At 38.5% G+C, this 16,354-nt stretch overlaps 1 protein-coding gene across 2 annotated transcripts in view; it reads left to right on the forward strand.

The window, feature by feature from the left end:
- The first annotated feature begins 205 nt into the window (after positions 1 to 205).
- Positions 206 to 16,354, forward strand: part of LOC139962645 (probable E3 ubiquitin-protein ligase HECTD2) — a 47,201-nt gene continuing 31,052 nt past the window's right edge. The window contains exons 1-9 of one of the 2 annotated variants that reach the window (XM_071962804.1): positions 206 to 279; positions 2,396 to 2,562; positions 4,377 to 4,499; positions 6,074 to 6,282; positions 6,899 to 6,962; positions 8,632 to 9,183; positions 10,269 to 10,557; positions 11,292 to 11,393; positions 15,715 to 15,888. In XM_071962804.1, the coding sequence (XP_071818905.1) occupies positions 2,429 to 2,562; positions 4,377 to 4,499; positions 6,074 to 6,282; positions 6,899 to 6,962; positions 8,632 to 9,183; positions 10,269 to 10,557; positions 11,292 to 11,393; positions 15,715 to 15,888 (1,647 nt within the window). In that variant the 5' untranslated portion in view covers positions 206 to 279; positions 2,396 to 2,428. Of the gene's footprint in view, positions 391 to 2,395; positions 2,563 to 4,376; positions 4,500 to 6,073; positions 6,283 to 6,898; positions 6,963 to 8,631; positions 9,184 to 10,268; positions 10,558 to 11,291; positions 11,394 to 15,714; positions 15,889 to 16,354 lie in introns of both variants that reach the window. The other variant, XM_071962803.1, reaches the window with a different exon arrangement.

Raw genomic sequence — 16,354 nt, forward strand, 5'->3', positions numbered from 1 at the left:
CCATACTTTCTCTCATCCTTAGAATATTAGTGTTATATGACAAAAATGAAATAATTGAAGCCATTTAGGTAAGTCATGTGATTACAGCTGCAGCTCACTTTGCGGCTCTGGGTTCTCAAGCATCCATGATTTAGAACAAGTGAGTTGTTTACAACTCCCAGTTGTTTACAACTCCCAATTTAGACCGAGCGTAGGATACGAATAGAGGGCGATATTTGTTTACTTTTCTTCGCAGTCAATTGACAGTTACGTCAAGACAAACAACATCAAATATTTACGGTATGTTCCAGTTTTACTGTTTATTTCTACAAGAATTACTCCAGCAAACGATAATGTCATTAATTCATGACGAGGTGCCATGGGAAGACTGAGAGGGATTCAGGGTTCATAGTAAGTCACTGTAGACGTAGCTTGGTCTATCTGTTGCGTACTAACTACTATTTACAGATATATCTCAATGGTGCCTGGTTCCGTGTTGGTCGGCGTTACTATCGGGATATCCTACCACGGTTGTCGTAATTTAATTTGAGCCTAAGCTGCACCAGCATGTTGTGGGTGATACTAGTTTCACGAGATTACCGATTGCGTTAGCCGGTTTGACCATGATATTGATGTCGTTCCGTTTTGCAATACCATGCATACCTTTAGTTAGTATGAACTAGTGAATATCAATAGCCCATTTGTTATAATTGAATAAAATGAGTAAGACATCTGTTGTCTATGAAACAAAACACTTCCAGTCCTAACCCAATGGCTAGTGTTGGATTGCACAATCATGATGTAAGTCAAGATAAGTCATAGCATGGTGGTCTCATAATTGATGCACTTAAGGATTTGTTCAAAGATGTCTATCAAGTAAAAGCCCAAACTGTATGCGTTTTTCATATGTTTAGTTCCTCAGAAATGTAATGATCACAAAATATGTATTGTTCTGTGCCTTACGTAACGTATAATTGAGCAGAATTAGTCCACAAAACGTGTGCCATGTCAGGTTCTTTCATACCCCTAAAATGACACATTCGTCAATAAGTTACCTTTAGTGTAGGCCTAAGTAACATCCATTGACTTTGGATGCTGGTTGCCTTGTTCTGAGCCTCTAAGCTCAAACAGGTCAGGTCCCAAAGAGTAGTGGTATCATATTGAGGTAATTTGGTTATTTTTAGAGAGTAAGGTTTCCAAATGCAAAAAAAACATGCAAGACTGTGGCGAGAGTGTTAAAAACCACAATTTGATTAGCATGTACCTGAATGGGTTAAACACATCCAATATATAACTCTGCTTGACTGCAAAAAGTTTCGGTTGCCTGCTGTATTGTTGCTAGTACTTTGAAAGGTGCCTCAAATACGAAGGTGCGTCAATTATGAAGCCTTTTCTATACTTGGGTTTGGTAGTATCATATGCTAGAAAAGCCACAATAGTTCATCTGCTGTGTCCTATCAGTCATGTGATCATTATTATCAGATTTTAGAGTTTTCTAAATGAGTCACCATTACTACCCATTAAAAGAAATTGGGGGAGGGAATAAGTTCAACACTCCACTCACTTCCTACTGTAGGTTGGAAAAACTTTTGAACCATTCAAATTCATTTAAAGGAAATTTTGGGAGGGAATAAGTTCAACACTCCACTCACTTCCTAGGTTGGAAAAACTTTTGAACCATTCAAATTCATGGAAAAAGTCATGATTCATTCACACAAAACATGAGGGGGGGGGGGTAGATTGGTGTGTAAATAAAAGCCATGACATACACCTACTGACATTCAATCGTACAAGCCAAACATTGATTTAAGTCAATAAATGGCAATGTTGCCAAAGTTTTGTTTTATTCTTTATTCACTTCTCAGTATATATTCAAAGATATTTGTAGAGTTTGTAGATAAATTAGAGTTTGTAGAATTGTAGATATGGTTAAGATGAAAACTACAGTAAGTTAGCTTAGTGTACAACTGGTACGAATGACATGATCATCAATTCTTACTTTCGCCCGTAAATATGAACAAAAGAACTTGAAGTTGAAGTGTTAATATTACAAGACACAGTTTTAATCAAAATAACCACCACCTCAGCTCTTACAACTTGACATAAATTTTAGCTTTGACAGTGAAAAAAAAACAGGTTCTTAGCTTGTTGCAGATATTGTTCCATATTGGGTATATACCATGTTTATCATGTAAGGTAAAGATTCTTGGGTTTGATATGTTGCAACTAGTTAACAGTAACACTTGTATACAAATTGTACAAATCAACAAACATACCAGCAAGTTTGAAGTATTCCTAAATCTCTCTATCCCTCCTCCCCCACCCCTCCTCTCCCCCTCCCACCTCCTCCAAACTCTCCCTCTATTGCATACAACTGATTGAGACTAATATTAGGATTTTCTACCTTCTCCTACAGAACTGTCCTGTTTAAGACTGACCTTTGCTAACTATGGCAGATGGTATGCGTTCAACTGTTGCATTAGGGAACAATAATTCACAAGCTGTTTCTATGTTACCAGCAGGGCCCATTAAAACCATGGCAGATCCCCTTGAGGAACTGCCCAAGAGGAGAGGGCTCAGTAGGTAAGTGTAAAACTGCCTTATTTTAACTTCTCTAAATGTTTCTGCAGTACATCCTTCAAATTAGCACACCTTTTGGGAAAGGATGGCATTTGGGCAAACTTTATGTGGTTCGCAAGGTCTTCAAATTACCAGGAGGGAATTTTAAACGAGGGCTTTTGAAAAATGTCGAGAAGTAAATTTTACAAAAGGAAGTGAACAGTGGAGAACTTACTGGGAAAGTGTAAGAAAGCCAAAATCCTCTTTAATTCCCTTCCCTGCCACTTTCTGGGTTACGTGGAACCAAACTGGGGTACGACCCTCGGTTACACAGAATGCAAGTTACTGTGGTTTCTTACTGGCCCCCCCCCCCTGGGTACATAGGGATCACCACCAATTGAGGGCTGGATAGCTCAGTTGGTAGAGCACTGCTGGGCTTGTAAATTACCAGAGATCACTGGTTTGAATCATGTTCTAGCCATAAATTTCTCCGCTTATTTCCGTTGATTATGCAATTGGTTGAGCAAAGCGTTTCTATCAAACCGTGGTAGAAAAACAAAAGGACAATAAGTTTTATGACTCCAGGAAGTTTGCTAAAAACCCTTTTTGTGGTTTTTTTTACTATTTATAAGTAGTGTACTTCAAAATGAAAAGATATATATATTCGAAACAGAAAATGAAAATGGCTACTGGAACACAAAGAAAACATGCAGTGCTTGCCAGCGATTCCGCACTACTCATCTAAAATAATAAACAATATCGGTTTGCAGCCCACATCCGTCCTGGAAGAGACGGAAGAAGAGTTTGTAGCAATTGTTACCCATTAGCAGAATTTAGTTGTCGAGTGGACGCTTTATAGAGAATGGCCTACCTTTCCTCTTTATTATACAGTAGGAAGATCAAAATGACTAAATAACATGCTGTAATAAGTTAAACACTCCACTCACTTCCTTGGTTGGAAGAAACTTATGAACCATTCAAGTTCATGGGAAAGGTCATGTTTCGTTCTCACAAAACATTAAGCTAAAAAAAAAGAAAAAAATCAAAGTGAAACTCAGAGGATTGCTCAGTTGTCCCTTTCAATAATGCAGGAACTTATTCGCTGCTACTAAACTGTTCATATGCTAACAGCAAACATGTCCAGGGGAAATTTGGCTAAGCTGAACTTTTCATCCAAATCTTTGACCTTATGTATGAGCATGTACCACATATTTAATGTAATATATATATATATATATATATTCCATTGTAGTTTTCATTTTACTGAAATATAGCTACCTCTATGCCAGGGTTTCCCTAACTTTATCCCCCCCACAAACCCCCTGTGGATGTCAGAGTTGTCCACAAACCCCAACTTTTCAAGACACGATCTGAGTCATTATTATACTGTACTATACGCATAACAGTGCTTTGTAAAAGATCAAGTTCATAGTGTAATATTGTACTGCCATGCGTACACCAACTTCACCAAATTCATGCGGCCTGTGTTTGTTTCATAATTCAGTCATTTATCACATGCACGGTACGGTACTACTATGGCAACATAATTGAACATATGCATATGGAACACGAAAAAGAGTTTGTCGATAGGTACGACTTTTGTTCATTACAAAATTATGTGATATATCAGATATTAGTCTAGTTATTTATTACTCTAGTTTTGACTTTCAAAAACGTCTCACGAACCCCACTGGGATGGACTCAAGCACCCCCCGGGGGCTCATGCACCCCAGTTAGGTAACCTCTGCTTTATGCTGACAAAACTTACATCCTCCTACTCCTCTTTTCATCATTGGACTTATGATTTTTTCTTCGTCTTTCCATCAACGTCTTTTCAGGCAAATATCCACCAGCCAGCCGAAATTAGTCACGCAATCCAAGGGGAGAGAATCGATTGAGAATATCCTGCATTCACAAGGATTAAGAAGGAATAGCTTGGCCTTAGCGCATGACCTCAAAAGGTAACCGTCAAATCGAAGTGAAACTTTTATTTTATCAAGCAGAGCCCGAGGTTGGTATTCTGATCTGTTTCATTGTCATTGTTTGTTTCTCCATTAAATGTTTTTATTCTCAAAATTACCTCAAAATGTCCAAACAGAATGAACACCTGGTGTATTCTGCACCATAAAGTATTGGAATACTGTACGATAAACCACTTTCCGATTACTGTTTTTGTTAACTTCATCAGTCACAGAGCCCTTTTTGAACTAGATATAGTATTCTCAACGAAAGGTTTTGTAATTAAATCACAAAACAGCACTCATTTGTTACAAAGATGTAAAAGAAATTTTGATGTAGCAAGTTATTCATTTCCCTTGTTTATGTGAGTTTCCAACTTTAACTGAATTTGAAGCTGTAGTACTGTATGTACGTACAAATTAGAGTCAATGCGCTCTTAAGAATCCCGCAAGGCGAAACATGCCTTGTAGGCGAGATACTCGAGCGCTAAATAAACGGACCCTTCATCGGGTTCGACTGGATTTGCCGACAGTATTTCCACAGACATGGAACTTCTGTGCGATTATCCAGTACATACCACCAAATCTGCCTCGCAGATCTGTGTAGAGCTGAGAAACTTTTACAAATTTTGTTGAAAAGGAAATTTTTGGTTCACATTTAAGTCTTACTACAGTATATCATGAGAGAGGTTTCAGTTTTTTTTTTCCACAAAGTACCAATTTTTTTGCAGATAACTACAGGTATAAATCATTATTAGGTACTTAGGTACTGAACTGTAATGGTTTAAATTATTTTGTAACTGTAATCACATGAGTTCACACAGGCTACGGCATGCAAGATTAACACAGATATACCATCTAATATCCCTTATACTATTTTATCTGCACAAGTGTCTATATGCCTAAACTTTACCTACTGTACCAGCAGCTGATGCAACATGTATGTATGTATTTTAGATCCTCCTGCAAGCAGGAACTCACGAAGAAGCCTCATCGGCTTATCAAAGCCGCAAGCTGACCAAAGTCAGTCTCTTACATTCATATTTAACGTCCATGATTATGAGTCGTCAACAACTCTGTAACTGGATGACAAACATTAATCTTGGAGTGACTCGAACCTGGGACCTCATGTTTGGAAGGCACAGGCGTTAACCACTGAGCTAACACTCCTTGACACATATGAGTACAACACATGTGGGTACGACACTGTGAGTCTGGAATGGGTTTGCATGAATTTGGTTTAAATCTAATACTGAAAACATTAATATTGGAATTACAGCTTACTGAACATGTTTCACCATTTTCATCAAATAAGGATGCTCTAATAGGCTAAAGGATCATTTAGAACCATTCCTGCCCCTCCCAGACACCCCAAAAAATTGGTAAAAACAAAATAAGAAATGTTGGTACATCCGTTTAAGGTAGTGATGCTACTATGCTGAATGAATCCCCTTAGTTTTATAACGACAAGCCTCAAAAAAAAAATTTTGACAAGATACTGATGCAATGTAGCATACGCGCCATATGTACATTACATAAATATACCTCTGTTGAGACCGTCCGTTTTTTTCTACCAGGAATCTCAGTGCCAGTAACTTGGCAGCGTTCTCAGATACCAACCTCTCCATCATGAAAGCTGCTCCCGTTCGCAGCTACGACACCCCAGAGTCCGGTAGTGCAATAGCTAAGCGAAGGTTTGAACAAGTCGTCAAACGGTACTTCTTCCAAATGACGGAGGGCTGCGGAAATACCGGCTGCTGGAATTCATTTTGCAAGTCAAGTCCTAGTAAGTGTCATTTTCAAATGAATATTTCATGATTGTAATCTGCTGAAGTATCAAACTTTTTTTGAATCTCCTTATTTTTTCTTTCCAAAAAACGAAACAGATGGAAAATTAAGGAAATGTGAAAGTGCTGGGGAAGGGGGGGGGGTGGCAGTATGTGGAACCTTGTAATGTTATATACAGTACAAAGTGACTACTGTAGTATTAAACTACCTCTAAAAGAACATTTCAACGTAAAATTCAGACAGTGCCCAAGCAGAATTTTTCCATTCTTGTCCTGGTAATTGGTTGAATCCTTAAGTACCATGGCTCACAGAGTGGGTACAAAAAAGTTAACATGCAGTTAACATGTCCTCGTTATCTCGAATGGAATTATTTATGGAAATGTTTAACCACCATTTCAAAGACAGTCCTTTCTCCATGTGGCATGTGTGACAACTTGTGTACCTGCTTCCTCAATTTTCTCTTCTTTTTTTTTGCATCTTTATTTTGCATGTTTTATTTGTTTACCATGTTTGCTGTCTACTTTGCTAATTATATCTTAAAAGAAAAGTATTTATAATCATGTAAATTATGACAAAATGTGCATTTTTTTTTCTCTCGCTCTCTTTACTTACAGATTCTCTAACTGTCTCTCAAAATATGGCTGCAATAGTCAGCATCCAACTGTCCTCTATCCAAAAGTAAGTTAAAAGACAGGATCATTTGTCATTTTTGTCAGGTGATGGATATGCAAGAAGACAGTCAGTGTTGTTAGGTGATGAATATGCAAGAATACAGTCAGTATTGCTAGGTGATGAATATGCAAGTAGACAATCAGTATTGTCAGGTGATGAATATGCAAGAAGAAAGTCAGTATTGTTGAGTGATGAATATGCAAGAGGACAATCAGTGTGGTCAGGTGATGAATATGCAAGAAGAAAGTCAGTATTGTTAGGTGATGAATATGCAAGAAGACAGGCAGTATTGTTAGGTGATGAATATGCAAGAGGACAATCAGTATCGTCAGGTGATGAACATGCAAGAAGAAAGTCAGTATTGTTAGGTGATGAATATGCAAGAGGACAATCAGTATTGTCAGGTGCTTGCTTTGACTGTGTGAACATATTTCTTTCATGCAGCCATGTTTTCATTTAGATTTTGCATTTACTTTAGAAAACAACTGAACAGAGATATTCAAGAGAGTGAAGATAATAAATAGTCAGTAGGCAAGGTGACTTAGCAGTATCAAATGATGAAATGACCTGTATTTACATTTGATCTTACTTAATACCAGTCATAGACGTGCAGGAGGGGTGAGGGGAGAGGGATGGGGTTGCCAGGGGAGGGGGGGATGTCCTAACCAAAGTTTAAGGGCTTTCTGGCAAAGAGGTAGAAAGTCCACCCCTCTGTCTCCTCGACTCCTTCAACAAAAATATATAGGTACATCTGTCTTCATACATTCCCAGCAGGTAGGGATGTGGGGGTGGGGGGGGTGTTTGTGCACCCATCCCCTATTTCAACTCCACACAAATTTATTGAAGTAGTTCATAACACAACCTTGCATGTAGATAATTATCGACCTAATTTATAGCATAAATATGCCTCAGAATGCCCCATTTCGTGTCTATTTTTTTGGTTCTGGGGCTAATGTAATGATACCTGTACTTATAGTGCTCCTCTCTTTACTGATTTCCATAAGCTTAGGAATCAGTTGTACCTTCCTGCCCTTCACTCTCCACCTCCATAACCAAAACAGATTATACTGTACATATACATTCATCCTAAAAGAGCAAACACATGAACAAAAAAACAAATGAAATTAAGAAAAGTAACATCATTGACTTATCAAACAACATATGTGTGACAATGTTTCTCTGGGACTCGTGAAACCTGGAGAAAGTTGTAGAAAAGTCATCAAAGTGTCAAAAAATGGCCAGAAAGAAGTGGCATGGAATTCATACCATGTTGTTTTTCATTTATCAGACTGCATTTTCATCCAAATTATCAGCTCATGTCGATTCAAGACCCAAAACTGACACTTGTATGCCGTCACGGTTATCCTGGAGAAAGTTGTAGAAAAGTCATCAAAGTGTCAAAAAATGGCCAGAAAGAAGTCGCATGGAATTCATACCATGTTGTTTTTCATTTATCAGACCGCATTTCCATCCACAGTTTCAGCTCATGTCGATTCAAGACCCAAAACTGACACTTGTATGCCGTCACAGTTATCCGTGCAACCTCGTCTGAGCTAATCATCGACCGACTGTGCTGGGGATTGGGGCAATGTGGAGAGGGTGGGTACAATGATCTATCAATCGACTCTGCTGTTTTCAGTGACAATCTCTGTCTTTTCTCTCTCTCTCTCTTCAGACATTACTTTTGTTCGTCAGAAACGTTCATCAGCCGTGCCTTACCCTCTACAGTCTTCCAAGCGACGGATTGCAAGAAGAGAAGAGACTTTCTCGAGGCCCTTTACTCGACCTCCCCGTTTGCCTCCCTCTTCACGGAATCCTCGAAACCAAAGGAGCCGTCGGCCCTCTACGAGACCTTTACGAAGGTGGAGAGGGCCGGATCGAAACCGCCCATCGGACCCATCGCGGTGAGCAACAACAAGGGTCCGTCCAATCACCGAAGAGACCTGGCCGCCTCCAGACACTTTGAGTTTCCTCGTTCCTCCAACCTCATCAGGACCGGCAGCATCCAGGACTTGTCATCTAGCGGAGACTCCATAATGTGGCCCGAAATCAGACCCGACTCTGGCCACCGTAGAGGCAGTAGCAATCAGTCCAATCCGGATGAGGTAATGTCCGGGAGAGGTAGCAGAGCCTGGAGCGGCAGTTCTCGGGGAGACCTGGAACTCACCCAGGACAGTCTAGAACTTGACCAAGAAGATGTGCCACTAAGCAGATCACTATTTAGAAGGTAAGCCTCGGATCGTCCAGCCAATTTTGTGTTAATCTTCAGATAATCCCTCAGAAAAAGAAAAGTGGCAATTTTTTTGGAGGGGGGGGAGGAGGAGGGAGGGGGTAATGGCCGCTAGTCCTAGTTTTCCTATCTTGTGATTTTACACTACTGTGTTAGACATCACTTTTTGATCCCAAGGTGTCATCAGAAGAATACCTTATCTTAAAAACAATTATAAGACTGTTTCAGACTAAAAATGGGATTGAAATGTGCAGCAATGCTTGTCCAATTACAGCTGAAAAGAAGATTGGTATCTTTCTGCAGCTTGTCACATGTCAGTAGAGATACGACTTTGGGTCCTTATGCGCGTGATCTATCATGTTCACAGATCTCCAAAGATTTTGTACAGCGCTGTAACATATCTCAATCTCTGTTTATATTTGTGAATAATATGCTTTGGAAAGATCTCGCCTTCAAATAATTTCGAGAAGAATCCCAGGTATGAGTGGCCAGTGTATTCCATTTCGGTACTTGGATACAAGTTTTTTTGACGCTCAATGCTTAAACCCATTTTAGCAGGCGGGATTGAAAACAACCCAAAGTTGCTTTCTGATTTGTTTTTGGTTTTGGTTGACTACCAGACGTGTGTGAAACATTGCCAAACAAACGGTTGCCACATTTCGTTGCTAAAATGTGGCAGTTATGAGCGGTAAAAAACGGTATGTTACTTCGAATATGTCACGCTATGTGTGAATGAGGGAATGCGCAGGTCCTTTGCCCAGAAGTGTCCATCGGAGATTCCTCAAGGGAATTCTCAGTGACTGCAGCTCGTCGAGTTTCGCGGAACTAGAAAGGACCGATAGAACAGCACCCTCTGTTACATTAAGACCTGGCTGGAGATTCCCATTACCAGCTAAGTGCACCTCTTTTAGTATGAAGTACTACTTCATAGTAGTTGTATGTGAATGGTCCTCAAACTAGTATGAAGTCAGTGTTATTGTACAAATGAAAGCAACTCACTGTCATTAGTTTAGTCTCCCTCTTTCACATTTCTTCCTGCTTTCGCATCACGTCCATTTCTCTCTTAATTATTCATTTTACAGGTCAACAAGTAGCAGTCTAGGAGGCAGTGCCAGTGGTTTGAGGTCCTCTTCCAGGCTAAGTTTCGGCAGCGGACACGACCGGGTGTCTTCTCCTCTGTTGGACCCAAACACCCCTCCGTTCACACCCAGCCCGGTCCCTCCTCACACACCTCGCCGCCTCCTGTCTGAACAAGAGGCCCTGGAAGAAACTGACGACCTGAGAGCGTTCGAGAGATCGTTGTCCATGGAGGTAGCCGTCGACGGCGAAACAGAATTCTCTCTCACTCATTTGACCTTGCCGATGCTGAAGGTAAACTGTGTGAAATATTCAAAACCAAACTGCAGAGAAATGGGAGAAAGTTCCCCCTGTGCTCCTTTAACAGAATCAGCCTCAAAGTCAGTACAAATTTCTGTGTATACTCAAAAGTTCTTATATGAGATGTAACACACAGCTCTCAACATTTTTACATTTTCATATTTCTTCTATATCTTTGTTTTATGGGGGGGAGGGTGGGGGGTCTCTTCATATGAAATATTTGTCGACTTAGAGAGAGAGAGAGAGAGAGAGAGAGAGAGTAGGTGATAATGAGAGCTTATTAGGGCAGAGTCCAATACCGTCCAGGAAAGCTATAAGCAAAACATCTCGGCGGAAAATAAAGATGACCTCAAAATCAAAGAAGACAGAACAATATTTTGACTCCAACCTTTTTTTTTTTCAGTGACAAAATCCAATTATTTCTTATAGTTTGCTGCAAATATCTCAAGATGTTTTCACTACATACCATTGTATGGACACTACTGTATAGTATAACACTTGTGTACTCTTAGTAGCTTAATGGGCCTCATGCATATTGGTTAGACGCACAGGGGTCATATTTGGTTTTGCACACTGCTTTTAAGTAGGTCTGCTTCTGACAAGCCTACACTTTAATAAAGTCTTTTATACATGATCATACCACCCCCCCCAACCCCTTATTTTGTGACATTGTAATTATTTGCCTCTCCCTTCTCATATCTTTTCTGTTCCTTCATTTCTGTATACAGAGTGCTGTGGAGCATTATGCCCAATGTGGAGACAACTCCTTCCTTTTAAACACAATCAGAACGGTTTTTACATCTTCGCAATCACTCAATCTGAGTTTCAAGGTAAGTTGAAAAATGGAAGCATCAAGGTTGACTTTAGGCGGGATTTTAGTCTTGATAGTTAGAGTTCAAGAAGAAAGCAAATAAAGTCACTGCTATTATTGTTTCAATACCATAGCCTGTTCTGGATTTCAAGGTATCCACCTTTGAAATAGCTAAATCTCTGGCAAGCTCACTTAAAGGTCTGCTGTATGGACCCCAACTTTAGCACGCTATCATGGAAAGGTTTCTTGAGATTACATAACCCACCGTGTTAGTCGTAAAATGACCTTTTTTTACCAATTAGTCTGCAACGCCTGCTTGTATGAGGGTCTTTGTGTGAACACTGTATGAATAACTACAATGTAGACATGAACATATTTCCACACAGTGGTTACACAAAGAGCCTTATGGTGTTGAAAAGCTATGCAGGCTAAATTGTAAAGCCCGAGGCCGATTTACGACCGTGGTCGATTACGTAATCACAACACTTTCCAAGCTATAATCTATAATCCAATGCTATAATTGGACCCAATAAAGCAGATCTTTATAAAGGCTTAAGTTATGATGACCCCTCAGTGTAGGCATAAATGTTTACGTTAATCCATTGTTTCAGAAATTGAAATTAGTCAACCAAAGCTTTTTCTTTCAACTTCATATGAACAACAAGCACCCTTGGACGACTTTTAACACCGTTTGGTTTTGACAAATTCGTACCAAATTATGAACATGTGATTTGAAACCGTTAAAAGACTTATGCTTTCCCATTCTGAATTTTGTGTTGCATCTGAGGAACCGACCTGATAGTCTGTGTGTTAGACTATCTATCGTTAATCCACTTTAATTAATGAACGTCAGATGTTTAAAGGGTCATTCCTAAAACTTTAAAAGTGGTATAATTTGATTAAAAACCTCGACTGATGTGTTTAAAATAACTATTATAATATAAAAAAAATATGAAAAATGTAAAAAATGTAAAAAATATGAAAAATATAAAAAAAATATAAAAAATATTAAAATATTAAAATAAATTTTGTGCCAAAAGTAATTCTTGAAACCAGTATTTACAGTTTTAGCCAGTTGAACAAAAAAATAAAAATAAAAGAGGTCTTTGCATGGCAGGGATCCTTTAAATAACATAGAACATATTCAATCTTTAAATTAGCTTTTTTGAATTGATTTTGCAATAAACAAAATATTAGTTCTTTAACAATGTATATCAACAAGAAAGAAGGAAAGAAATGTGCTCACAAACTGCTATTAATTCTAATGCCAAACTCTGTGTTGGTTAATCCATAGAAATTAGAGGGTTTGATGTTTGGGCCTAGCTGATCTTCTTCAGAGGTAAACTCAGTACAAGAATGTTTGTCATTAGCTTACTAGAGATGTCTCATTGCAAGTTATTATGTAAAAGTCCAAGTAAAATATAACTGCTTTTGTGTGAAACATTAATGTGGCAAAGATGTTTTAGAATCCGATCAAGTTACAAAATCACCCACTCCTGCAAAATTTCAGCATCGTCTGTACACTTATTTTGTGGGGGGTACTCGAGGATGAAAATGTCTATCGTGACATCAAGGAATTTGATGTTTGTGTCATCCGGGGGTTAGAGACAGAACTGTAAAATAATTACTAGCTGATTGCACCGAATTGGGTGGAGAAGAGAAAAATACTTGATAGCATCTGTGAGGAACGATGTTCTACAGTCACTTGAAAAAAGACTTTTATCAAGTTCGGTGGTGTTTGAAGTGTTGTGACGAAACCAGTGTAGAGCTGTAAAAGTCTTTGGTGGTTGAATAACAGGCTTCATGCTAATCTGTAGAGTTATGAGACACACTTATGACATACCCTAGACTTCATCTTACTCAATCTCAGGTCTGCATAATCCTAGGGGCTCCTTAAAAATTTTGACTGGAAGCGGGGGGGGGGGGGGCTTCTGTATCGAACTGACCTGAGGTCACTAATGACACTTCGAAAACGAACATTTCTTCATCGTTCCTAGAGGTCCATGGATGGAACATTATCCGGACCTAGGCCCTATGTGTTTTCTCTTTGTGGTTTCTAACTTGGGGATGGCCGTATCCAAACCCTTAAAAATATACATGTATGGACCTAAGAGGACTTTTAACCTTTTAATTCTAGTAGAAGGGAGACCGGCTCTGTCTACATAATAGTGTGTTTTCTCTTTGTGGTTTCTAACTTGGGGATGGGAGTATCCAAACCTTAAAAAAATACATGTATGGATCTAAGAGGACTTTTTACCTTTTAATTCTAGTAGAAGGGAGACCGGCTCTGTCTACATAATAGTGTGTTTTCTCTTTGTGGTTTCTAACTTGGGGATGGGAGTATCCAAACCTTAAAAAAATACATGTATGGACCTAAGAGGACTTTTTACCTTTTAATTCTAGTAGAAGGGAGACCGGCTCTGTCTACATAATAGTGTGTTTTCTCTTTGTGGTTTCTAACTTGGGGATGGGTGTATCCAAACCTTAAAAAAAATACATGTATGGACTTAAGAGGACTTTTTACCTTTTCATTCTAGTAGAAGGGAGACCGGCTCTGTCTACATAATAGTGTGTTTTCTCTTTGTGGTTTCTAACTTGGGGATGGGAGTATCCAAACCTTAAAAAAATACATGTATGGACCTAAGAGGACTTTTTACCTTTTCATTCTAGTAGAAGGGAGACCTCTGTCTACAACGTAATGTTAGTTTCAACTGAATTATTTATAGCCATTTCTTTCTATGCAAAATCGTGCAAACAACTGTCAAGGTCAAATATTAAAGTCATGTAACCATTAACCTTGTAAACTGGCAAGTCATTGTTCCACTTAAAACTAAAGACAGAAAGGATGTGACCAAAGCAGCTAGACGAAACGATCAAAGGGGAGTTAAATATTATGTTGCGTGGGATACGGGGGTGTGGAAAGACAATTACCAAAAGAAGAAAAACAACCTACAAAGAAAAAACAGGAGACGTGATAATAATAGAATCTGTGGATGGAAACGTATTCAGAAAATCGTAAACAGAGGTCGTTCACTCTCTTCACTGACAGTAGCAATTGTTTTACAAAATCGATTACAATTTCTTGGGAATCTCACATACTGTAGGTATTGTGTCAGTTGTAAGAAAACGGGTAGCAAAGTAATAATGAGAGGGGGGGCGGGGTTTGGCACTCTTGCAGGGCATTAACATCTGCACAATTTGGGCTTTCAAAAAATACTAAACTATAACTTTTTCTGTGACTCAGCTTTTCTATTTTGGATTTATTTGTTGTGCGTGATATTCTTTGCTTGATCTTATTGAATGTGTGTCAGTGAACCTGTAATAATAGGTTTACGGATAATGGTGATATTTTCATGTGAAATATTTGGCAATCGACCAAACGATAACTCCACCAACCGTCTGTTGCTTGGTGTACAAATTTTAAAATTCAAAAAGTTTTTCACATCGATTCACATATTGCTACAAAATTACAGTAAATTTTCAACAAATTCATGAGTATGATCCCCCAAAAAATTACTACAATTAAGAAAAATTATTTACAGAAAATTAAATTATTTAAAATTTAAAGGGAAAAAAATAGTGTGGTAAAAAACTTTTAGGATAACTATCAAATTATCCACTTATTCCTACTTAAACTGTTGGCAATTTCTAATTTTAATGTTTTCCAAATTATCAAAGTATTTTGTGATATTCTATTTGAAAACAATCAGCCACAATGGTGTAAGTAATGGATAAATTTGTAGGCATAGTTTTCTTTCTTTTTGTTTGGTGTTCACACCCATTTTTGGAAATGGTTATATTTTGTATATGTCCATGAATTTCTCTAGAAAAGGAAAAAAAAAATTCACATTTTTAAACAACTTGTCTGCAATAGTGCCTTCAGTGTGAGTTCCCAACATAAGTTAATATACGCAGATGCTGCTTAATCCAGTGTTGTCATGGTGACGGTTGCATTTTTGCAGGTAACGTTTTTGAATGGTTCATCGCAGCCATCAACAATCTCCGCAAAATTTGCTCACCCGGACATAACAGTAGCATGGCTGCTACAGTCGAACAGAAAAACTGGCTGTCTTTTTGCTCACGGCCTGCCAAATACATAGACTGCTTCTCAACAGCTGATAAAAAATGTGTATTTTATAGAGAGATATTTTTTAGTTTGGAATTTTGTATTACAGTGTAAGTTCATTTTAGGATCACACAAGAGTTACATAAAGGAAAAAAGTTGAGAATTTTTAAACAAAAAGAGTCTTTAACCATGATACCTATTCAACTCAGTCAAGCCCTCAACTTCAAAATCACTATTTTTTCTTTTTTATCGATCTTGTTAACATGAATTACAGGTCGATGATAACAGCGCCCTCAGTCCTTTAGATCTTCCTGCAACGAGGGAAGCATACAGGCTCTTGATGGGGCTACAACCGGCTGATACATTCTCCTCAGTCATGACAAATGCCCTAGAGATCCTTCTCATGAACTTAAAGAGGGAGAACATTAAGGCCGATGAAATAAGTATGGTAGGCCTTTCAATTTTCTTGATGATGATGGTGCTATTCACCTCAAGAAATCTATTTAAAGAACTAATGAAGTTGTGCACTGTTAACATGTGTTGCATCATCAAGTTGCAACCTGCAAAGGAAAGGTTTATTTATTTATTATTCTTCACCAAAACTTACATCACAACTATTATCTAAATCATAACACTGCTCCCCCCCCCCCCACACACACACCCTTGCCCCCATTCCAGCAAGTAAATGGTTATAAATGAATTTACCAACTCAGGGCCGAATATGCCTATGACAATGTAATCTTTAGTTGACTGGTTCAAATCCCTTCATAGCCAATATTTCCTTATTCATTTCAAATCTGTTGTTACTGTCAGTCATTTTTGTGGGGGGGTTTTGTCGGTGGAAATTGGGAATCAAACAGTGAATCATACTCTTAAATAGCAGTTGGTGGTCGAGGCAGCTTTTTAGCAAGATT

This window comes from Apostichopus japonicus, chromosome 21 (assembly GCF_037975245.1).
Source record: "Apostichopus japonicus isolate 1M-3 chromosome 21, ASM3797524v1, whole genome shotgun sequence".
Classification (NCBI taxonomy): domain Eukaryota; kingdom Metazoa; phylum Echinodermata; class Holothuroidea; order Aspidochirotida; family Stichopodidae; genus Apostichopus; species Apostichopus japonicus.